At 40.6% G+C, this 25,129-nt stretch overlaps 1 protein-coding gene across 4 annotated transcripts in view; it reads right to left on the bottom strand.

Moving 5' to 3' along the window:
* The window catches only part of ABCA13 (ATP binding cassette subfamily A member 13), a 477,235-nt gene that overhangs the window by 247,200 nt on the left and 204,906 nt on the right, over positions 1-25,129 (bottom strand). For all 4 annotated transcript variants that reach the window (XM_009442731.5, XM_016957445.4, XM_009442734.5 and 1 more), the window contains exons 35-38: positions 23,836-23,967; positions 12,433-12,567; positions 11,170-11,350; positions 8,255-8,473 (exon numbers count right to left, since the gene is read on the bottom strand). In XM_009442731.5, the coding sequence (XP_009441006.5) occupies positions 8,255-8,473; positions 11,170-11,350; positions 12,433-12,567; positions 23,836-23,967 (667 nt within the window). The remainder of the gene's footprint in view (positions 1-8,254; positions 8,474-11,169; positions 11,351-12,432; positions 12,568-23,835; positions 23,968-25,129) is intronic.

Genomic DNA, 25,129 nt, shown 5'->3' with positions numbered 1-25,129 from the left:
ATTATGACCCAATTATGCACCAGAGAATGTGTTTCAGATGCTGCTCTTTAATCATCCATTCATTTATTCAAGGAATGTTTACTGAACCCCTACAATGCCTGGCACCTGCCACCTGCTAGGGCTAGAGAAATAAATCAGATCTTATCCTTGATTCAAGAAATTCAAGGTCTAGTGGAAAAGACAGGCAAGAAATTATAATAAGAGTATAAGTAAGTAGGGTAATGATAAAGTCCCAGGTGCTATAGGGATTCCCTCTGACTCCAGAGACAGTGGCATATGAAATCAGTCAGATGGGTAGTGAGAGTAAGTGAAGTGGGGATGCTTGAACAGTGTGTTCCAGAAAAAAAAAAAGAGGAAAGAACTTGCCAGGACCTGGGGGAGAAAGAATAGCATATGCAAGGAACAAAGAGATTCTGTCCTTGAAATACATGGAAAACCATACAACAACCTCAGATAAGACAGGAGAGAAAGGCTTGAGCCAGAACACATACCCATCAGAAATCCTGTTCTATAACTGCTGTTTCTTTCCTTCACTGGGTCTCCATGTGGGGCAGGTGTCTCCTTTTGTCTCACTGTGACCTTCCCCACCTCTGCTGAAGCCCCCAGCCTTGAATCTCAGGTCATCTGAGTATATCATCCACTGTTGGGTGGTGTTGTCATTGCTGTTGTCATCTACCCATCCCTGAATCTGCTCTTGTGCACTGCCTCTTTCTTCAGCTCTACTCTTATCATTATTCTTAGAGATTTTATTAGTATTTGTTGTAGCATATCCTCCCTTCACTCCACCAATCCCATTTACTCACAACCAAGTTACATCCTAGACCTTGTAATTTCTAACAAACACATCTTCTCCAGGCTCTCAATTCCATGCATCCTCTTCTGACTAGTTAACTTTATAATCACTTCTGTGCGTGCACCCTACCTTGAAAAACAATGAAGCTAATGGAAGCACTCACAGACTCAGCTCTTGGTCCTTCTATTGTAAGTGAGCCTGCTGTGCTCTCAGGAGAGACAACCCCTTGTCTCTTGTCTAAATCCCTTCCCCTGTCCCATACAGAATAGTGTCCCAGCAAGCCACCTGCTCTGTAGCTCAATCCAATTATTCATTCTCTACTGGGGCATTCTCATCTGTGTACAGATATGCTGCTGTGATTCCTGTCTTTGAATTATTTGAATGGAAGAGGAGCATTTTTTCTCTTGACTTCACTTTTCCTTTTTGACACTATCATATTTCTTTGCTTTTTTTGCAGCAAAACTCCTAAGATGTGCTGCTGCCAATTTCTCTTCTTCCACTCTCTCTTTAACTGACTCTAATAAGACCTCCATTCCCTTCACACTACTGAAATTGCTCTTCCAGAGGTCACTAGAGCCCTCCACATACTAAATCCAAAGGCCATTTTTTAAGTCTTCATTTTACTTGACCCTCAACAGCATTTACGGTCTGATTACACCCTCACCATTAGAGGACTTGGTTCACTTCCTTGTCTTCCGCCTTTGCTACTGATTTCTCTTTCTTGTCTGCTTGGCTGTTTTCTCCCCATCTCTCCATACACTCCATGTTGGAGTGTCCAGGGATCAATGCTTTGTCCCCTCTTCTAATCTTCCTTCACTTACGCCCTCAATGATCTCATTACTATCAAACAAATGTACCTCCAACCTGAGTTGCATGGTGAACTCCAGAACTCTAAGTAGTAACGTTAACTACATAACAACATCACACTGACTTAAAGGTCTAACAAAGTTCCTCTCTTGACTATGCTTATCTTCTTTAGGCCAAATTAAGGGCAAAACAGTAATGATCTGAATCTTGACACATGTTTACTCTAAAGATTCTAGCAGGGATGCAACCTCCCTTGAAGTCACATTTTAATGAAGCTACACATTAAGGAAACCAAGCGGTGATACAGGAGAGTAATAGGGAGCATGTTGGATCTAAATCAGATGTTTGCAGTTTTCCCTTTCTCTAATTGAAGACTACCGTCCTAAAACATGATCTTATTCTGATTGCTTTTGTGCAAATTGGCTTTGTTGCTAGGTAACACTCTGTGCGCTGATAATCATTAAGGTTGCCTGGCACCCAAAAAAAGATGAAGCAAATGTAGCATTGTTAGGTGTTTGATTTAAGCTCCCAATCTCAATCACAATAGAGTTTACTGTGGTCTAGGGTAGATGCATTTTAAAAAATTACAATAGGTAACCTATGACTTGTTTTAAAGAAATCAGGTTGGACATAGCCAATTTGCTATCTCATAATATATAGTCCATAAGATACCTAGCTATTTCTCGTTAAGTACCCACTCAAATTTAAGACAGCTTTCAATAGTACAAACTAAATATTTTCCATGTATATCCAAGTGTCCACTGTCATTATCATTATTACTATTTCCAGCCATTCTCTGAAGACAGCACAAGATGTGAACCAGCCACCTTCCAATAGAGAATGCCCTCCAGTAGAGATTATGACAATAATGTGAATGCTGAGCGGGGGACAAAAGAAGAAAGGATGATTTAAATAAAATGTATAGTATCATCCATCACTTTAACAATGGACTTCTGTCCCTCAAGGACTTTTTCCATCAATTCAGGCTTAATTTGCACATGGCCATCACAGTGTCAGCATCCATCCAGAAGGAGATTTGGCTTTTTCCACACATGCATTTATAGTATAGCTGGTCTCTAAACACAGGCACGAATTTCAATTTGAGATCATCTAAACAAATACTGATCCCGTCCAAGTATGGGAAAATAAAACTGCAATGCAGTGGTGCATTTCTAGAGAACCACTTTGTCATTTTCCAACGCTGCTCTCCACTAAAAGATTTTCAGGGGTAATGTGAGCATGGTTTTCCCCAATGCCCTCCTTTCAGACCCTGACCCCTGGGTAATATGTGCCTCTACCATATTCTTTTTTTTTTTTACAATTTTAATTTTTTTTATTATAAGGAGTTTTTGATACTTTGAAAGAAATGAGTATATATTGCAAATTACAATTTGCAGTATAAGAATTCAGTACGAAAAAAAGCATTCATTTGGCTTATCTTGTTCAGAACTTGCTGTGCTCCCTAAAACTGAGGATGGATGCATTTCAACTCTACAAAATTCTCAGGCAGTATCTCTTGGAGTATCTGTTCCCCTTCCCCATTTTCTCTGAAACTAGCAATACGCTGTATTCTCATGTCCTCCATGTCTCCTAACTTTGTGATTCAAAACTATAAAGAATTGATCAATACAAGGCCACAGTGCACTCATCACACTCAAGAATCAGCAAACTCCCAGAAGGGCTCAACCCACAAGAACTGAAGCTAATCCATCAATCTGATAGAGGTAAGCAAATTTAAAATAATTCAAATATAAAAGAAGGACACAAAAACGACACTATGAAAAGAGAAAAGCCTCTACCGTATTCTGTGTTTATGATCTTGTTTTGTTTCGTATCTCCAAAAGCATGTTCATAATACTGCCTCATTTAGCCCCTCTAGGATCCCGTGTGTGCAATCTGACCTTACTGGGGTGAGACTCCTTCAAGAGAAATGCCCCAGAGGCAGGTTCCACAATGCACCAGGGATCCTTCATCCACATGTTCCCTACTGTGGGTTGCTAGTGACACACCTGCCCTGCCTGCCAAGTCCCGAGAGTGCATTTTAAAGCTACTGCATTCACTAACCCCAGGGAGAGCAACTGTTAACAAATCACCTTCGCTTCTCAGACTCATGGAATCCCCAATGGGTGTCCGTACTCCCATTAGGGCATCAACACTAGAAATGTGCTAGAGAATCTGCCCTCTCTCCGCCTAGTGGGTTTTGTCTTCGCAGAGACCATGCCCACATGCTACAATGTAGTGGCCAGCTTTGAAAGAAAGGCAGCAGAAGGCACTTTGCATCTGAGAGTCCTAGGTCAGATCCTGGCTTCCCTCTCCGAGCTGCATGGCACCATCTCCTGGAGCCTCTGCCCATATCCCAGGGAAAAGACACTTGAATGAGATCACTCATGTAAGTTCCTGGCACATATCCACCATAGTGGCTGGCACAAAAAAAAAGATGTTAAACAAATGAAAGTCCTCCTTTATACAATGTAGGTAGCATTGCAGAGGTGAGGCTGGAAGCAGAAGGTCCCTCTGGCCATCTGAGAGAGCCCACAAGGGGCTTCTTTCCTGCCCTGGCCCACATGGCCTGCACAACATCCCAAGGCCATGGTGGGAGGGGATCTGGTCCTTGAAGGATCTCAGGATTTGGGCACACCAAGGAAACTGAGGTAGCAGTGGAGGGGAGGGTAATAAATAAGGAAAACCAGCATGGGCAGGAGCACAGGCCGGCAGTGCCCTGGTGGAAGCCTAGCACCACAGCTGGCCTCAGCATCAGAAACCTCCAGACTCCTTAAACTCACATCTCTAAGACAAACTCATCACTTTCCTCTCCCCCACTTCTCAAATAGGCTCTCTCTATACACACAGCTGACCCTTGAACAATGCAGGGACTTAAACCACCACACTGTACACAGTCAAAAATCTGTGTATAACTCAACTCCCCCAAAGCTTACCTACTAATATTCTACTGTTGACTGGAGGCCTTGCCAATAATGTAAACAGTCAGTTGACACTTCTTTTGTATGTTATATGCATTACATGCTGTATGCTTACAATGAGGCAAGCTAGAGGAAAAAAATGTTATTTTAAAAAGCTTAAAGAAGAGAAACTATATTAACTATTGTCTAACTAGAAGTGGGTCATCATAAAGGTCTTTATCCTTGTCATCTTCACGTTGAGTAGGCTGAGGAGGAGGAGGAGGAAGGGGAGAGCTGGTCTTGCTATCTCAAAGGTGGCTGAGGCAGGTCAGGCAGAGGAGAAGGAAAGGTAGCAGAAGAGGTAGGCACACTGGGTGTTACTTGTATTGAAAACATTTGAATATAAGTAAGACCTGCAGGGTTCAAACCCGTGTTGTTCAAGAGTCAACTGTATGTTGAAAAACACTGTGCTTGCCTGAGCCAGACATCTGGGGAATACCATGGACGGCCCCTCCTCTCTTATTCCCCATTGGGTCTGCATCTCCCTTTCCTCCTCACCCTACTGGACCTCTCCTGGCCTAATCTGTTCTTAGTGCAGGAGCCCCCAGCTCTCCCTACGACTTGGGCTCACCCCAGCCCACCCCATCCTCCACCTGCAACTGGAGAGAGCGTGTGACCCATCATTAGGCGGCCATCGTACCAGGTGCTCAGCACTCTCCAGAGGCCTCATGCCCATGGACAGCCTACGGAACAAAACCTAAAATCTTGCAAGGCTTAGGAAGCTTCTGTAATGTGCCTGTGCACAGGCCTGCAAGAGGGAGGCCTGTGGACCCTCTAAGCTGCACATGCTGTAACATATTGCAGCCCACCCACTGCAGTCAAGCCCAGTTCATCCTTACTCATCCTGTAGCCTGCTGCTCAATCATTACCTCTGCTATGACCCTTCACCATACAACCAAGGGCAGCTGACCCCCTGCACCCACTTCACACACCCCCCAGTAGAGCTTATTCAGCTTCATTGTTTGCACCTGAGGTTTCTTTCTGAACTCAAGGGGGTTGAGGGATAAAATACAACAAATATGGTGCAGTATATACTGCTCAAGTGATGGGTGCACCAAAATCTCACAAATCACCACTAAAGAACTTACTCATGTAACCAAATACCACCTGTACCCCAATAACTTATGGAAAAAATATAAAAATAAAAATTGAAAAAGAAATCCAGTTATTCAACTCAAAGAATGCTTATTATACTATAGTGAACCAAACAGACTACGTCCCTGTAGTCAAGGGGTTTGCTATCTGGTGGAAAGAAACAGAAGACTAATACACAGAGGCTGTCATGAAATGATAAATGTCATAAATAAGAGCCAGAGAAATAGAGGGGACTCAGGAGACTGAGTGGGAAGTTGTTCTGGACAGAATGCTCAGGAAGTCTGCTCTGGTAAGATGGTGTCTGAGAAGAGCCAGGATGGCAGTGAGGCAGGCTACACACTGAGCCCATCACAGCACGAACGCAGTGAAGGGCCTGTTCAGTGTGCTCAGGGATCCACCATAAGACCAGTGCAGCTGGCACCACACAATGAAGGATCAGGTAAAGCAAGAGAGGCTGGCAGGGCTTTATAAATTTATATTCCAAAGGAGGACAGTTTTGAGGTGGAAGGGGGCACTCATAATAAATCTGAGACAATAGGCACAAGAATGTAAATTACACAATTGTAGGCCTCCATACCTTTAGATTATACCCCAAGTGATGTGAGTCCTTGAAGGGCAGTGGGCACAGAAGGGCCAGGACCTGGGTACATTTCTAAGGAGCATTCCATGTGGAGTACTGAAAGCACGTGACATCAGGAAGCTAGACCATGATCTGGGGAGAACAGCTGGGGGTTGGGTTTGGGGACAAGATAAGCTTTGCAGAAGTGAGCCAAAGGGGCTGGAGGAAAGGGTAGAAGAAGCCGACAGCAGGCAGGAAGGCCAGCTGCAGCCCTGGCATCTCTGCAGAGGCATGATGCAGGGGTGACCTGCAATGGCAGGGATGGAGAGGCAAGCAATGGCACCTGGAGAGGCCAAGTAAAAGGAAGGGTGGAATGGAACATTCTCATTGCAAACGTTTTACTTGGTCTCTGGTCATATCACCAACGGCACATGGAATGTGTGACAACTTTAAGACTCATTCTTCTTTTTCTTAGTGTTCCAGGGCTAGAAACACCAAGGTAGAGCTCCACCATCATGAAGCACATAGTGGAAAAAGTGGTAAAGAAATAAGGTTACACCATACAAAACAACACCCAAACCTTGTGAGCTTTCACCTTAATTAAATGCAGATTGTAAATACTTATTTATAAATGTAAAGCTTGCAAAAATATTGTAAAATAACAATATTCTGTAAGAATTCATGACATTCACATTTTCTTCTTAGGAATGTGCAGTCCATTACCAGTTATACTGACACACTTGCCTCCAAGGGTCCCTTCCCCACACACTCATGCCATGGTTGACGTTCTGCTTTGCAAAGTCCATTCATTGGAATTGCCAAGCATGCAGCAGTAGCCCCAGGAGGCCAGAGCCATGCATCTTCCCGAGGGGGCAGAGCCCAGCACAGGACAGATGGCCTGCACACTTAACTACCACTGTTTGCTGAATCGATGACCCCAGCACTGGATTAATGTTTCTACCTCCAGCTACTCTCCTTGACTTTCATTGCTCCACTTCCCCCTCCAATCCATGCTTCCATGGTCATCACCCTCAAACACCACTTTGTTCTCTAATCAGGAACCTACTGTCTCTCCCTTTTACCTCTGGTCTAAACTTCTATCAATGTCCAATGAGCCAGGGCACACTGCCTTGATTTTGCCTTGCTTCCCATCCTGGATACCCTACTTCCTTTCCACTTCTCCCCACATATTCTCAACTCTAGATCTTCCTTGTGCTATTCCACTTTCATATAGGGTTCAGCCCTCCATGTGGACCAACCAATGTCCTACCCATTGTTCGTGGCCCTACTGGGAGTTCTCTGCTCCCTGCCTTGTGCAACCAGTTAGTCAACATGACCTGATCCTTCTAAATTTGAATAGTCTTCAAATACAGGCCTTCCTGGCCCATGCACCCCAGTGGCATGACCATAAATCAGGCTGTCACCACCTCTTGCCTACACTGGCCACTCTGTATCCAGTCTCTCCCATGGCACCTGCTATGATCTGGCAGGAGAGATCTTCCAGATCTCAGGCTAATCACAATCCCCCACTCATGAACACCTACTTGCTCAGTGAAGTTCAAACTCCTTAGCATGACTAATAAGGCTCTTTTTTCTTAATCTTTGTGTGTGTGTGTGACAGGAAGGAAGGAAGGAGTTGAGGAAGAGCTAGGGATCAAGGAGAGAAAAGGCAGACTAATCAGCTTCTTGACAACCAGTTTTCCCGCTGCCTTTGAATTCTTTTCATTTCAGGACACCCCTAGGGACCTTTTACTCCAGACACACAAAGTTTCCATCAACAGCCTCTGTGCTTACATGTGCTCATCTCTTCCACATTTCAAAGACAAATCAAATCAAATTCAATGCCTTCCCACAGAAGCCTTTTCTGACATTCTCAGTGTTGGTGGCTGTGTCATAATTCCATAGTTAACAACCATTTGCTAATTATTTCATCTTATAAATGTAGACACAGATGATTTTTTAAGTGTCTCTTTCTAGTGTCTTCACTTCCTTACACAATGGGCAGAGGCAGGAGGAGCAGAGAGACAACTGTTTACTAACTGATTGACTTGCTGATGCAGCTCCTTCTTGGTCCACTGAGGCGCCTTTATGGAAGCAAAGAGCAGCAAATGTTCCCGGACGGTGAGGTTGTCCAACAGGACGTCCTGCTGCGGACACACACCAAGCTCCATTCTGACCCTCGACAGGTCTGTCTGTAGGTTCTTGCCATTGATGATGATGGTTCCAGAAGTGGGAGGGTGGAGCCCCGTCAACATGGATCTGCCAGAGAAAATAAGACAGCATGGAGAACACGCGTTGCTGATACTGTGAAAGTCAGCAATCCAGTCAGCTCCAGGATGGCGCATGCATCCTGCCAAGAGCACTCACCTTCTGCTGACCTGGTTTTTACACAATCAGTTAAAAGGTGTGAGGAGTTTGAGGGTACATTGGCTGGTTGATGTTGAAAATGTGAGTTTACCATGTTATGCTACCACATGAAATAAAAATGCTCCTTGACTTCTGATTGGGTTATGTCCCAATAAACCCATAAAAAGTTGAAAATATTGTAAGTCAAAAATCTATTTACATCTAACCTACCTAACATCACAGCTTAGTCTAGCCTACCTTGAGTGTACCCAAAACACTTACATTAGCCTACAGCTAGGCAAAATCATCTATCACAAAGCGTATTTTATAATAAGGTGTTGAATATCTCTTGCAATTTATTGAATATTGTACTGAAAGTAAAAAGCAGAATGGCTGCATGAGTCCTCAGACTATGGTTTCTACCTAATATGTATCACTTTCACACCATCATAAAGTCAAAATATCATTAAGTTGAACCATTGTAAGTCTGAACTGCAATCATAGAGCATTATAGTTGTATGGGACTTTAAGATGATGACATTCAACTTTTTACAGATGAGGAAACATGCTAAAGAAATGACATATATACCTAAATCCTCATCATTAAATATAAGCAAAACAGAGATACAAAGCTAGGCCCCAACCCTGGAGCCAGTCTTCCTTCCGCTGCTCCCGGGATAGTCTGTGTGTGTTAAAACCACAAGAAATCAAGCAGCCTGCCACTACAAGCTCACATGTCCGACTTTACCAACAGAAGCCTCAGAATTGCCTAGTTCTGCTTCCTTGTTTCAGGAAGTTTATTATTTAAGTTTTAAATTGGTTTCTTATTTCTGAAAAGTTAAACATGCCCCTACCACAGGACCTAGCAAATCCACTCCTTAGTATTTACACATGAGAAATTAAATGTGTGCCGACACAAAGCTGTATGCACAAATGTTCACAGCAGCTGTGTTCACAATCACTGACAAAGAGAAACAACCTCAGTTGCAACCCATGGATGAAAACGTAAAGAAGCTGGGTTGCCTCCATATGGTGGATACCACTCAGCTGTCCCAAGGAGCAGGCTGCTGGGCCACCACCACCATGCCTGGGTCCCCAAAACAGTCTGCTGAGTACAAGAAGCCAGACATGATCCCATTTACAAGAAATTCTAGAATAAGTAACCTAGTTTTTAGTGAGAAAGAGCAGATCAGTGGTCACATGAAGGCCAGGGTCAAAGGAGAGCACAGGAAACCTTGGAGCAGCATAGAAAGGTTCTGTATTTGTGGTGCTTGTTCCAGCACTAACCAAATGTGTCAAAACTCATCAAACTGTACACATCAACAGATACTGTTTACTGCACAAAAATTAAACCTAGATGAACTTAAAACTCTTTGCTATATTATTTTCAAACCTATCTGGGGGATACTATAAAATAGTTTATACACATTCCCTAGAAGTCTCAAAGACTGTTGTTTTAAATAGTGAAGACCCCCCGTCTTTGACTGACCTCTCAGCCTTTCATCTAAGAATTGCCAGGTGGAGGCAGCCACTTAGGATGACTCAAAATGTACTACAAATGTACACTAAAAACAACACAGTCATTGAACTTTAAATCATCTAGAAACTCCAAATGCAATTCTCATCATTCTGCTAAACAAGCAGCCCAGGTTTTCCTTGTAAGAAATGTGTCTTAGTAAAAGCAGGGTGAGAGGAACTGGCTGGCTGAGTCACTATTTGTGCAACTTGTGGTTTCCCAATTTTCAAACACTAAAAAAACACTCACACGCTTTTCCAGGTCCATTTCTGTATCCAAGGAACAAATAAAAACTGTCCATATTCTTTCTTTCTATTTTTTCAGTATGAGATTTCTGAAGTTTCATGTGTTATTGTTCTACCTTTCTTATTAAGTCTGAGGCAAAGCCCTCTTCATTGTTTTAATTAATCACACTTTAATGCTACATATTTAGTGAGAAAAAGAACAAAAGAGAAAGTGATTTGTTCAAAAGAGATATTTCATAATTTTAGTAGTTTAACCTTAAACCTCCACTTCTACAGCCAGCCCAAGGCTGTGAATGTTTGAATTCATTGTTTCTCTGGGAGCACATGATTTGATTCTTTAATCAAATCTACAGCCATTGAATCCTAAACCAAACATCTACCCTTAATGAGAAAAGAACCACACAAAAACCAGAACATGGAAAAGAAAAATAATCAGGTGTTTAAAAAATTTGCAAGTACCACTGTGATATTCCTCTTCCTACAGATATGCAAGCAAGATGATACTTAGTAGGACAAACACTGAAAGTGCCAAAGGACTTTCAAAGACTAAAGTACAACATGGTAAATTATTTGTAGAAAATACAAGAATTAAGCCTTTTAAAAAGCTATCCACCACTACCCCTTTGACTGGGCCCCAGGCCTACAGTGCACCTGCGCGGTTGAGGACATAGGGCCTCTCTCACACGGGCACTCATGAGGGGCTCTGCCTTTCACTCATGTCTCTAAACTCTGTACTGAGACTCAAAATTTTAAAAAAAGGAAAAGAAATCAAACCTTCTGTCTCACAGGTAAACTGAAGTTTTAAGAATCAAATGCCCAGTGTTTGATAAGGGTAAAATGGGACCCACATGATAGTGGTTTTCCCGGCACCGTTTGTCCCCAGCAGGGCGGTGATTTGGTCTCTGTAGAAGGTCAGGCTGAGGTCTTGGACCACAGCCTTGTGGCCCTCATATTCCTTGGTCACAGACACCAGGGTGACTCCCGGAGCACTTCCTTCAAGCTCTCCTTCCCTGTTTTGCAGTGATGACCCTGTGAGAGAGATGAAAATTCATTGTGAAAAGACTTCAAAAGCCCTAAAAATAATGCTCATATTTATTAATTCAGCGTTCTGCTTTGAAATTGAATTCCAGCTCTGTGAAGCACACAAATCAACTCAAAAATCTTTCTTTAGCAAGAACAAGAAGCAGACTATATAATGGCAAACATTAAGTGATATCACTGATTACAAAGTTTTGAACCCTTATGATAACCATTTTGTAAAAAATAAAAAAAATAAAAACACACACATGTATTTTTGTTTCAGTAGAGAAAAAAACAACAGGCAGATTAGTTACACATAAAATGTTCATGAGAAATAGTCTCCTGAGGACGTGAGAGTGGATAGGTGCTTGTTGATGTGTTCTACATTTTCTAAAAGATTCATAATTCAGAAAAATATTTAGATTGTTTAGATTAGAATGTTGACTTGTAATCTAAACCCACCATGATAGGAGCTTGTTTATCTCTGAGTGATGCATCTCTATTTCCATGGAGATGGCCTATGGATTCATCCTTTGGCAGAGGTGCCCTGTGCCTGCACCGGCAGGAACAGGCCATGACTCTGGAGTGCAGAGGCACAGGGACAGTCCTGCCCCTATCTCCTGAGAACCACAATCCCTATTTGTAAGGGACAGTGATATTCTCCCTCACACAGGAACACTGAATAAACCAGCATGGGTGAGAACACTTAAAAATTTTTAAATGCTTTACACAGGGTAGCTGCCCATCTTTGCTTTTATTTCTTACACATATTCATTTTGGGACTAACGCTTCAATTTTGCTAAATTGTAGTATACACACAAATGCACATAATGCACAGAGGGGAGGAGGCTAAATAATAATTAATGGGAACTCCCTGGGTTTCCTGGGTTTCACAGAACAAACACTGTCATGGCATACTTTCCCACATCTTGGCCTTGCAGCTGTTTCCCAGCCCAAGACAGCCTAAATGTAAGTCTCTCTAGGAATCAGCACACACTTGAAAAGGCTGGACCATAAAAACAAACAAACAAAAAAATCAAAATGGATCAGAGGAAAAATACATGCATCTAATAATTCTACTCCTTACAAACCTTTAGTGTCAAAGTTCTCATTGAAGAACAGACTAGAACTTAGAGAGTATTGCCTTTTCTCCACCAAGAAACCCACACTCTTCCAATATGAGGCAGTAAAGGGGAAATACCATGGTTTCCGTAAACCAAATGTTCCTAAAAAATGAAAACAATTAAAATTAGTTTAATTTTTTATTTAGATGAAGGTACTGTACTAGAATATCTTAAGTAATTAATATAAAATGTCATCCCATGTTAATATTTTTAATATATGTCACATATACAAAATGTGATATCCCAGGGCACAGCTATTAGCTTTGCAGTGGAGCCCTAACTCTCCCTTCTCAGCCTGATCCACAGCCATGTGCTAAAACCCCCTCTCAGCCACTTCCCCCAAGACATCTTTAGAGTAGGGGTTCAATACATGCTTTTTGGATAATTGCTGAATATTCCCAGAGTAAAGTCCCACCCTGCCCCACACTGCCCTTCTATTTTGTGATTGTTCTTCTTTTGCCTATCTTTGATGTTTGCATGGATTCGTAGACAAGAGGAAGAGCATGAGGTAAGTGTAGGAGGGTATTAATCAATTGAAATTTCCACAAAGAAGAATAATTCATAATGCTAACATTTCCATATGAAACATATTACCATTCTTCAAAAGTATTCTCCAAATTCATTTCAGCCCATTTAACAGTCACTTTGCCCTCATTACATGTTGAAATGAAAAGGGATTTCATTATTAACATTTCCCAATTTTCTTTTAACACATCCATTCTAGTTTAAGTTTGATGAACGTAACTTACCTAAAGGCCTAAATTCTACAACTGATTAGAATTAAAAAGGCTGATATAGAGACTATTATAGCACTTTGATCATCAAGCAGAAGAGAGATATGCGAGCCCTCGCACATTCTAATCAAAAAATATAAAGAGATGTTCACGTACTCAAAGGAGAGCACATGTATCCATTACCTTTTGAAAGTAAAGGGAAGGTCTGCAAAATTTTCCTCCAATTCTACAGAATGGGAGACGTGTCTGTTTACTCTGTCAATAGTTTCTTTTGCTGTGCAGACACTCTTTAGTTAGATCCCATTAGTCAATTTTTGCTTTTGTTGCAATTGCTTTTGGCATCTTTGTCATGAAATCTTTGTCCGTGACTATGTCCTGAATTGTATTGACTAGGTTGTCTTCCAGGGTTTTTATAGTTTTGGGTTTTACATTTAAGTCTTTAATCCATCTTGAATTAATTTTTGTATATGGCAATAAGGAAGGGGTTCAGTTTCAATTTTCTGCATATATCTAGCCAGTTATCCCCATACCATTTATTAAATAGAAAATCCTTTCCCCATTGCTTGTTTTTTAGGTTTGTTGAAGATCACATAGTTGTAGGTGTGCATTCTTATTTCTGAGTTCTCTATTCTGTTCTGTTAGTCTATGTGTCTGTTCTTGTACCAGAACCATGCTGTTATGGTTACTGTAGCCCTGTAGCATAGTTTGAAGTCAGGTAATGTGATGTCTCCAGCTTTGTTCTTTTCGCTCAGGATTGTCTTGGCTATTCGGGCTCCTTTTTAGTTCCATGTGAATTTTAAAACATTTTTTTCTAGTTCTGTGAAGAATATCAATGGTAGTTTAATGAGAATAGCAAGGAATCTACAAACTGCTTTGGGCAGTATGGCCATTTTAATGATATTGATTCTTCCTGTCCATGAGCATGAAATGCTTTCCATTTGTTCTTGTCATCTCTGATTTCTTTGAGTACTGGTTTGTAGTTCTCCTGGTAGAGATCTTTCACCTTGTTAGCTGTATTCCTAGGTATTTTGTGTGTGTATGGCAGTAGTGAATGGAAGTTTGTTACTGATTTAACTCTGGGCTTGACTGTTGTTGCTGTATAGGAATGCTTAACTATGCATCTGACAAAGGTCTAATATCCAGCATATATAAGGAACTTAAATAAATTAAGCAAAAAACAAACACGCCATTAGAAAGTGGGCAAGGGATATAAAGAGACACTTCTCAAAAGAAGACATACATGGGGCTGACAATCATATGGAAAAACCTCAACATCAATGATCATTAGAGAAATGCAAATCAAAACCACGATGAGATACCATCTCACACCAGTCAGAATGTCTATCATTAAAAGGTCAAAAAATAACAGATGCTGGTGAGGTTGTGAATAAAAAGGAATGCTTATACACTGTTGGTGGGAGTGTAAATTAGTTCAACTATTGTGGAAGACAGGTGGTGGTTCCTCAAAGACCTAAAGATAGAAATACCATTTGACCCAGTAATCTCATTACTGAGTATATACCCAAAGGAATATATATCATCTTATTATAAAGACACATGCCCACGTATGTTCTTTGTGGCACTATTCATAATAGCAAAGACATGGAATCAACCTAAATGGCAATCAACAATAGACTGGATAAAGAAAATGTGGTACATATACACCATGGACTACTACTATGCAGCCATAAAAAGGAATGAGATCACGTCCTTTGCAGGGACATGGATGAAGCTGGAGGCCATTATCCTTAGCAAACTAACATCGTTAGCAAAGGAACAGAAAACCAAATACTGCATGTTCTCACTTATAAGTGGGAGCTGAATGATGAGAACACATGAACAACATGCACTGGGGGGAACAACATGCACTGGGGCCTTTTGGAGGGTGAAGGGTGAGAGAAGGGAGAAGATCAGAAAAAATAACTGATGGGTACTAGGCTTAATACGTGGGTGACAAAATAATCTGTACAACAAACCTCCATGACACACATTTACCTATGTAACAAACCTGCACATGTACCCCTGCACTTAAAAGTTACAAAAAAATAAATACATAAAGTGAAGGGAAGCTGTTCAGCTGCTGTGAGGAATAGCACTGACTTTTCTTTGTGGGCTGAGTTGTATCTCCGCAGGTTTCATATGTTGAAGTTCTAACCCCCTGTACTTCAAAATGTGACTGTATTTGGAGACACGGTCTTCAAAGAGGTAATGAAGGCAAAATGAAGTCACAAGAGCGAGGACTAATCCAATGTGAGTGGTGTCCTCATAAAAGAAAATTTGGACACAGATACACAGGAATGACACAAGGAGACAATGCCATCTGCAAGCCAAGGAGAGTGGCCTTGGGAGAAACCAGTCCATATATATACCCACATACACAGGCCTACACCTTGATCTCAGACTTTTAGCCTCCAGGATTGTGAGACAATACATTCCTGTTGTTTGAGCCACCCAGTTTGTGGTACTTTGTTATGGCAGGTTGAGAAAATTAATGCAGGCAGGTGTCCTCCAAGAACCTTGCAAAGCAAAAACCATCCCTCTGTAGGAAGAGGATGAGTAGCAGCTGGATAATCAGGTCATATCACAGCCAGCATTCCACTCACTGTGTTCCAGGCACTGTCCAGGGTATCTGGTTGTATTAATTCACACAGTCTTGTGACCACCAACATGTCAGGTAAAATTATCACCTCTACCTTCCCAATAAGAAAAGGAGGAACAGCAAGGCTTGCCCAGTGACGCGCAGCTGATGGCTCCAGAAGCTACACACTGGTTAGCCTCTCCTCTAGCAGCTCCTGCCTGTCTGAACACACAAGTGCAGTCATGAGGATGCTTTGGGTTGCCTTTTACAACAAGAAAGAAGCACAGTTTCTTCCAGTACCAATTACACGAAAAGCCCCTGTTGACACATACGTGAACAATGAGTGTGTGGAAATCAAAGGAGATAGAAAGCAAGCAAACACATCAGGAAGATTATTCTCACAAAGCTGCAGGTCTTCGGCTCAGAGGCCTCTCAGGCAACCACACTCAGTCGCAGCTTAAGTGGGCACCACCCTTAGCAAGGATAGTAGGCAATGGGATCCAGATGCCTTCAAGTGTTTATAGATTCGAATTAGCAATTAAAATTCTAGGATTCTAGATGACACAATGACAAAGTGGGGACACACATCTGAACATAAATATATTCACTGTAGCATTACTTACAGTGGGGAAAAAGCAGAAATTATTTAAACTTGCAAAGTAGGAGAAAGGTCCAGGAAGTTATTACTTTCATTTAATGAAATGTTGAGCAGCCATTAACAGTACTTTCAAAGATGTGGATAAATGCTTATGATAAAAATATTTTTTTTTAACAGAGAGAAATTTACATATACAGTGTGAACCCAACTAGGTGCAGAAAACTGTCTGGAAAAAGCCTGGGAAATGTTAGTTCTGGTTGGTGATATTGGAGATAACTGAATTTTTTCCTGCTTCCTCAAAAATTTTTCCTGCTTCTCTATAAACTTTTCAAACATTTTACAATAAACACATATCCATCTGATGTATTATAGCTCAATTTTTCAGAACCATAGGGGAGAAAAGAATATTTCATACATGCACATTCTAAAGGTGAAATAAGGCACAATTTGCCTGTTCCAAATGAAGTCATTGAACACCTTCACATTTTGAGTGTATGCAAGGAAATCCCGAAGTAAGCCTCAGCTCTGCTTCACTTCAATATAAGTGGAAGTCGTACAAAGATAAATATGATTTCAAACTTAGGGCCATGACTCAAAGTGAAGATCACCATACGTGTGTGTGTGCACACACATATATATACCCACATACACATGCACACACACAGGCATTCACACACATGAGTACACATGTACACATGCACATATTCATGCAGCACATGCACACATGTACATGTACACAGACACAAGCGTGCACACATAGACAACTGCAACAATGTCAGGAGTCACCAGTTTCTTGCAATGGAGCTAAGACATTACTCTTTATTAGTTGTATCCTTGTTTTCTCACTTGAGTCTTTGGGAAATGACACCTTCCTGCAGCCCTGATTTACTGTGGGAGATGCTTTGCTGAGAAATGAATAACTAAGCATTTTGTACAGAGGTATGAGGAGAGATGCTGGCTCATCTCCCAGGGCTCACAGTTCCAGCTGTCAGCCCAAGAATGAGCAGGACAGGTGAGGCCTCAGCACAGTGACAAAGGAGCAGGGCAGAAGTCACCTAGATCTGGAACATCGTATCCCTTGCCCTTCTGTTCTCCGGATTATACCTTCCTGTTCCAGGAAGATGTCAGTCATCAAACAGAAATCAACTAGTCACACCCTCTAGTGGTACGAGGGACACGCCAATGAATCAGGCAGAGACTGCACCTTCTTGTGACCTTCATTCTAGTACAGATGACCAAAAAAAAAAATCATTGAGAGAAAAATACAAGATGATACTGTCATCATAGGTTTCCACATATGCAAAACAAAAGCAGGCCCTTCAACCCAAGAAAAAGGAATGAGAATGAAAAGACAGAGATGTTGGGAGGGATGCTAGATTCAGAAAATACAAACACAGGATATTCAATTAATTTTGAAATTCAGACAAACAACAATTAATGTTTTAGTATGAATATGTCCCCCAAATTATTTGTAGTTTATCTGAAGTTTGAATTCACCTGGGTGCCCTGTATTTTATCTGCCTACCCTGTGTGGGTGTGCTGGGCACATTGAAGACTGCCCCCCAACTCCCCATCAGCACAACGGGAATAGAGAGAGGGGCGTGAATCTGCAGCAGAGCAGGTTCGGGTGGCCTGGGAGCCACTGAGGATATTATTTATTCTCTAGACATTTTGGAGTTGGGGAAGACTGTCATGCAGGGGAGGGACATGGTCTATTTGGTCTATTTTTAAGAAAGATAACTTTGTGTCAACATGCAGGTAGGATGCAGAGGTGAGGTGCTGGGGTCGGGGATACCTAGAGGAGTAGGAAGGAGTTACAAGGGCACTGTAACTCGCTGTAAGTCCAGATCAGGCACAGTGAGGCCTGAACTAAGGTAATGGCTTCAGGGATGGGAAGTAGAAACAAACGTGAAAGACATTCCAGAGTTATGAAAAAATAAATTAGAAATAAATTGAATATTAAGGGTTGCTTTGCTAATTAAACCATCTCAGCCATAATCTGTCTGGACTTTTAAAACCTCCTAATTAATCTACTAATCTAACTAAAGCAGAGAGCTGCCAAATGCAAGCTGGCGTGGAAGCCGCTCAGCTCTTTGGCTTGCCTCTGCAATCGGCTTTTGCTTATAAATTCAAATTTGTTTTATGTGCACACTCTAGAAGCACATACAACCTGCTCACATTACCAGACGTAATTGGGCACATTAATATGTGCAAAGGCCCTCCATTTACACAGAGCTTTTCTCCTCAAGGGGAACTGCCTGCTGGCTTATGCAGGCCAGGAAACTAATCAGCATTGCCCCCAAAACTGACAGTGATAAAAGAAGAAGTCAATGAAATTAGACAGATCGAGCAGAATCAAATTTAATTGGAAGCATATAAAAAGAGTTTATGCAATGAAAACTCTTCGAGAGGACCAGATGTTTGCTTGTGAGCTCTTGACTCGAGCGTGGAGACCTGCAGTTGACGCTGAGCCCCGCAGGCCAGGAAATGATCTGATGCTGGATCTATAGAGTCTCCCAGTCAGACACCGGGGCTGAGAAATGCTGGGGTCATACTCACAGGGTCACTTTATAACAAAGAAAGAAAATGGAGAGAAAAGCATTTGTTTGAGATATGGGGTGTGTGTGTGTGTGTGTGTGTGTATGTGTGTGTGTGTGACAGAGAGCAAAAGAGAGAAATCTCTCACCTGCCTCCTGCCTCCTACCTCCCATCTGGAGACACCCTCCTACCCACAGGAGACTTTGGAACAGTGTTTTAAAATATAGATTTTCTTATTACTCAAGTATGATGATGCCAACAAATCAGGAGATAACTGTCATTGAAACTACACTTTGTTACTCACAGACCCCAAGAGAAGGAGGCATGACACACCACACAGGGTCACGCAGGGAAGCACCAGTGTCACTCAGGAGACAGGGGAAGTAGGTAGGGGTGCTGTGGGAATGTGAACAAGAGCCTTTACTGTGGTTTTCAAGGGAAGGAACATGTGAGGAAGGGCAAGTACATTTCTAATTAACTACTGTGAATAATTTCATCAGGCTCTTCGGGAGAGAGTCTGTCCCTAGTTGGCTGGTACCTTGCCCTGGGCTGATCAGGCCAGGTGGACAGTGACCCCGAGTGTGAGCGCCCCGTAGAGCAGGTGGTAGGGGCGTGGGCTCTGGATTGGTTGTTTGCTTGTGAAAGGCACATCCACAGGTGAGTCCTTTACTATGGCTAGGAACTGGCTATCCCTGGAAGGAACAGTCCCTCTAGGGTCAGTAACTGCACTCCTTCAACCCCAGTCAAAGCCTCAAAAATACAGAAAATAAAAAAGTATGATTAATACAATGGGGATGGTACAATTGCCTTTAGTGTGCAGATGCCTGGGTTAGTCGATACCCTACAAAGTGCAACAAAGAAATGTCCTTGACTTGCCTTCTGTGAGCCTGATCACACACAGCTGTGCAAATGCAAAGTGTTTCATGGTTATTGAGCCTAGGACATATAAACTCAAAGTTTCTGTGCAGTTTCAGTATACACTAAATTTTTCAGAAATTCAACCACTGTGTAAACTAGCGGAAGATTATTTTTTAAAGCAGAAATTGTCCATTGTTTTGGAAAACAATGCCATCAATAGTGATGTCACTCACTGCGTTTGAGTTTGCAATGCAGTATGTCTGTATCAATCTTCATTCTGCCCCATTATATACAAACACATGACAAAAGATGTGAAGATTGCTTTTAACAAACTTAAAACCAGATATTCTTGAATTAGTAGAAATTTAGAAAATGCACTAAATTGTATTAATAAGGGTTAGTAACTATGTTACATTGTCATTCGATATATATATTTTAAAACTGTATAGCACAATAAGATCATTTGGTAGAAATTACACATTGAGATGATTAACATGAGGCTCCCTATTAGTTTTCAATCTTATTTTGATGCTGTTCCCAGATATTCACCCCTTGGCTTCTCTATAAAACCCTCTTATATTAGTAATATTATTCCTTTGTCCAATCAGTCCTCTATTTCCTGTCACTGCTAAAGAATAGATCTCCAACGTCTTTAAAGACTGGAGGCTGAATGGAGAAACCGAAATGAGATAGAATTGTAAGACAGAAAATGGATCTTCTGTTATGTTTTGTCATTACCTGCCCCATGTGTTAACAAAGGGAATTTCCTGATTACTTTTAAGTAAGACCCAGGTCATTTACAAAAATATCATTATTTTATTCACCTCATTCATGTATAATATTTCTTCCCACGTTTTTCCTACTCCAACTGAAGTTTTTTTCATCTTTTTAATCACATACCAATAAATCTGATCTAGTACTACTTAATATTAGCTTTACTTCTAGTATCTACATTTCTCTTTACTTGTGCATTTTCTTTCCTTTTAGTGCCAAATGGCTTCTGACCTTTCTCCTTCTTTTAAATCCGAACTTATTCCACATAAGCGTAAGCAACTGAATATCTCATTCTGTGTTCCGATGCATTCATGCCTGAGCACCGAGAACTTACATGTTATCTTATTATAAATTAGTTTCTATTTCTCTTTTATATTAAAATTTTTAAATTACATTAATTTTAAGACTCATATGCAGGTAGTTTTCATTATCCATAAGTTTCATTTCAAGAGAGTAAAGGAGGTAATATAAAATATTTCTCTTAAAAAGAAGGTATTGGGTCTGAGAGCTCCTAGAAATTATAACCCTCTTTATGGATCTGAAAGCCCATCAGTAGTGTCTGGCAATTATATTCTTTGTTATTATTGGCAGACTTTGTCAAAGTGGAAAAGAAATACTTCGTGCAATTTAAGAATATGCAAATTGCCAACTCTTATTTTTAGCTTTTGAAATAAAAGAATCTGAATTTTGTGATAACGTCAAAAATATTTATTGACATATTTATTCAGCTCTATGCCTTTGTATTTTTAAATATGTGTTATAAATATGTTCGAGCTTTGATTTTTTTAAATTCTGTAATAGACTCTGATCTTTTTTCCTAACTAGCTGGTAGCTAAAATTAGTGTCACAATCACAAAGAGAAAATATAAAACCTCCCACTCCAAATTCACTAAACAAAATGTTGAAATGAGTGTCTGCCATTCAAAGGTGGATTGAGGTCCTACTGCATTTGCTTCCCTTTGCAGGGTGTAGGATCCAATGTATCTGGGAATCATAACTCATTAGAGGTCACAGAATACTTTGTATGGCCTGATGAAAACATGGAGACATTCCCTAGAAAAGGTACATCCGAGTGAACTTAAGGGAGACTTGTGAAGTAAAATCAGCAGATCTTTTTCTCCAGTTGGATGTGGCAGGGTAAGAGCTGATTCTGAAATAGCTCAAGTTTAACATATTGGGTAGATGTTAATCATGAGCCATATTGTGAGACTGCAGGATTGCAGTGTGAGTGTATGAAGATGGTGGATTGTTTGTTTAACCTTCACCTAATGGGAGGGCAGGGAATTAGGAGTCTGAAGGAATGGAAGGACAGGAGGAGATGAAAGAAGGAACAGGAGATCACGGTTTCCCCAGTCGAATATACGTGAGTTCCAAATGTGGCATGGTTCAGATGGCCAAGGTACTTCCAAAAGATTACCAAATCTAGCATTTGAATCTCCTGGTCCCCTGAGGAAAACAATATTTTTTAATTTCCTCTGAGCCTCAAGTTGACCTCATTGAACTTTTAGCAAGAATTTCTTCTTAAAAGCCACCAGCTTAGCCAAACATCCCCTGACCCACAGGATAAGGAATGACTCAATACTGTCCCACTGGTGGGGACAATCTCACCATCACTCAGCTTTTCTGAGTTCAATTACCTTCCTCCATGAGTGTACTCCCAATTCCCTTTTCTTCCCTTCAAATATGACCTAGACAGTGAGCCCTCTGTACACCAGATATCCACCTCAAGGCTCAGTCTCTTTTAAAACTTTTCAATTTAGAATTCCACAGTGGGATTCAGAGGGAAAGTCTCAGCTGAATACAATGTTCCTTTGCTTTACCATAATGTAGAAAAATATTGCCCCAGGAGCCTCTTGCCTTAGATGCTGATGGTTGAGGGAGAAATCAGATCATTCTGGGTGCCGGGACATATTTTATCTTCATCTCAACATTGCAGAGAGTAGACTTTGTTGCTGGTCTTTGTATTTTAGATGGACATCACAAATGTATTTTGTAACATTACTTTCTTATGTTATTTTTGCTTCTTCTCAATAGTAATTGCTTCTCATCCAATTTCCTTGAACCCTTGGCCTTCTCAACTCATTTGTTTTATCCTTTATTTCCTAGAATTTTATTTCTTAAGTTTTATTTTCTTAAATTTTATTCAAAGTACCAAGACAATGCAGTCTAAGTTTTTCCTAAATAAATCACATTTCCAATTTATGTTCTCTCTCTACCTCTTGAGGGCCATATATTCCTACTTTTGTGTAAAATGATCTTTTCAGTGGCCCATATTATTTTTATGTTTACCCATCCCTAAATGATTCATGAGCTCTCCAAGTCTGGAATGTGTTTTCACAAACAGAATGAACTGCATTTGTTTTCTTTCTATCCCTCCATTTTCATTTGTATAAGATTAGAATCATTTTTTTTAATTTTTAGTTTTAATTTAGTTAGATACTATTTGCTTTGAAAAGCATAGAACCAGAGTTGCAAGTAATTTCAGCAAGAAAATACACCACCATCAAAGTGTTACCTCTAAAAAATAAAATAAGTAATTTTAAAGTGCTATTTCTGCTCTTTTGGGCCTGAACCAAAAAGGTAAAGGTATGCGTGCCTCTTTTCCTCCCAAAACAGCTAGGAAAACCCATTACCATTACTGGCCTTTTTTTTTTTTTTTTTTTTTTTTGGCCATTGATATACTTGTCCTCCAGACTCTGGGGCATGCCTGCCACACCAGGGAAGAAGGGCACCACCACATTTGGGAAACCCCATATCCGTGACAACAGTGAAAGCCCTGTGGTTGGACATGGCCCCTCACTCCCAGCCCACCCTGTCCAGCTGCCTTTAGGCTCTGCCTGCTTCTCCCCAGGTCCTGCCATGCACCGACCTGCCACTGGCTGAGCGCTTGGTCCCTAGACCCCCACTAGGAGTGACTTTCTGCCCAAGGCACTCTGAGCACCCCCACCCTCACCCCCTCATGCCTGCCCTTCCCAAACACTCTCTGAGAAACCAGGATATTTTCTGTGTAGACTGAAGCCCACTTTTGGGGAGCTGCTTGGTGGGCCTGGTGAGTTTTCATGCTAATTTCATCCTGGCTATTCCCTCACATGGCCTTTTACCTTTCACTTGGGAAACAAAAGCATCACATTTTTTCTCAAAAATGTACAGCTCCTTTTAAATATATATCCTAAGACTTCCCTTTCTGGATCTTCCTTAAAGAATAAGTGATTATTCTAATATTTAATGCATATTAATTCGAACTGTTTTTAAAATTTATTGTGTTATCTTACAAAAGGCAAAATTCTTACCAGGAATCAAGTTGCTCAAGTACCATCCACACAAAAAATAAAGGCTTGAATCAAAAAGAATCATCCAGCAAACCCAGCCAAATGTCATGCCCCCTTGTTCCAGAGCCTGGTACATATTATTCCACTGAATCCCTAGCAGGAAGAAAAAGGTCAGAGTTAGAACTGCACAAGCTCTTTTATGGTAGATTTTGTCATGATGAGTGCATTACTTCTGGAAGCTCAAGTGAAGTTGAACAGAACTAAAACAAAAAGAAGGTCAATATCACTGGCCATAACTCTTCATGAAATGTTAACTTGTGCAATCTTACACCTATTTCAATGATATCAGGTGGGGGGATTGTTAACTACATTTTAATATCTAATACTTTAAAAAGTTTTAAAGGTCACCTTACTCATATCTGGTTTTATTTACCTGAGTAGAAAGGACTTTATATTTAAGGAAAATAAGCATTCAAAAAAATTTTTTAAAGTCTCCTTGAGAACCCAAATTCTAAACTGTGTACCTCTCTGTGCTCTTGGAAAATATATAAATAGGATATATAAGAACTAGGGTGGGAAATTATTATTATTTTTTTACAATAGGTTTGTGATTTATTTCTGGATTAACATACAACTTAAGAAAAATATTCCCCTTTCTAAATTTCCCTATGGTACCAGGCTACAGTTCAATAAAATATACATTTTAATCATTGTGTACTTGGAATTTAGACCAAAATATTCAAATGGTCTAACAGTTTCCGTTTTTGTTTCTATCATTTTGATTTAATTTATTCTAAAGATCAGTTAGAAGAAATCATTCAAGATTACTCATCTGTAAAAGAACATTTTAATACATCTTATTGAAAAACTCTAAGAACTCAAAGACCAGTACAAATTAACTGGCTAATACAACAATAGCTAGAGTCAAATTTTACTTATAGCATGGTTTTACCTCTGTTTACAAAAACACCCCCCCCCAAAAAAAAACCATACAAATATCTATGAAATATATGTCTGCTCTGGTTTAGAATTTTAGTTGTCAAATTCTCAATATAAGCAAAAAATGCTGCCAATAGATTTTTAGAAAATCATTTTAGCCTGCATTGGTATGAGATAATTGCACTCTATTTTATGCTTATTAGACCTATTTCTGGATCTTGATCTTCAGGAACAATCTAGTAAATCTAGGAGTAAAGATGAGAGCCAACAAATATGTAGAGGTGGTCATGTGAAAGGGATAATTAGAAAGGAGGAACTAGAAAACATGGGTAGAGGATCCAGGAAGACAGATCCCAGGTCAACAATCATCTAACAC

Source organism: Pan troglodytes, chromosome 6 (genome assembly GCF_028858775.2).
Source record: "Pan troglodytes isolate AG18354 chromosome 6, NHGRI_mPanTro3-v2.0_pri, whole genome shotgun sequence".
Lineage (NCBI taxonomy): Eukaryota > Metazoa > Chordata > Mammalia > Primates > Hominidae > Pan > Pan troglodytes.
Note: the sequence above shows the minus strand (reverse complement) of the source record. Positions and strands in the feature narration are given on the sequence as shown.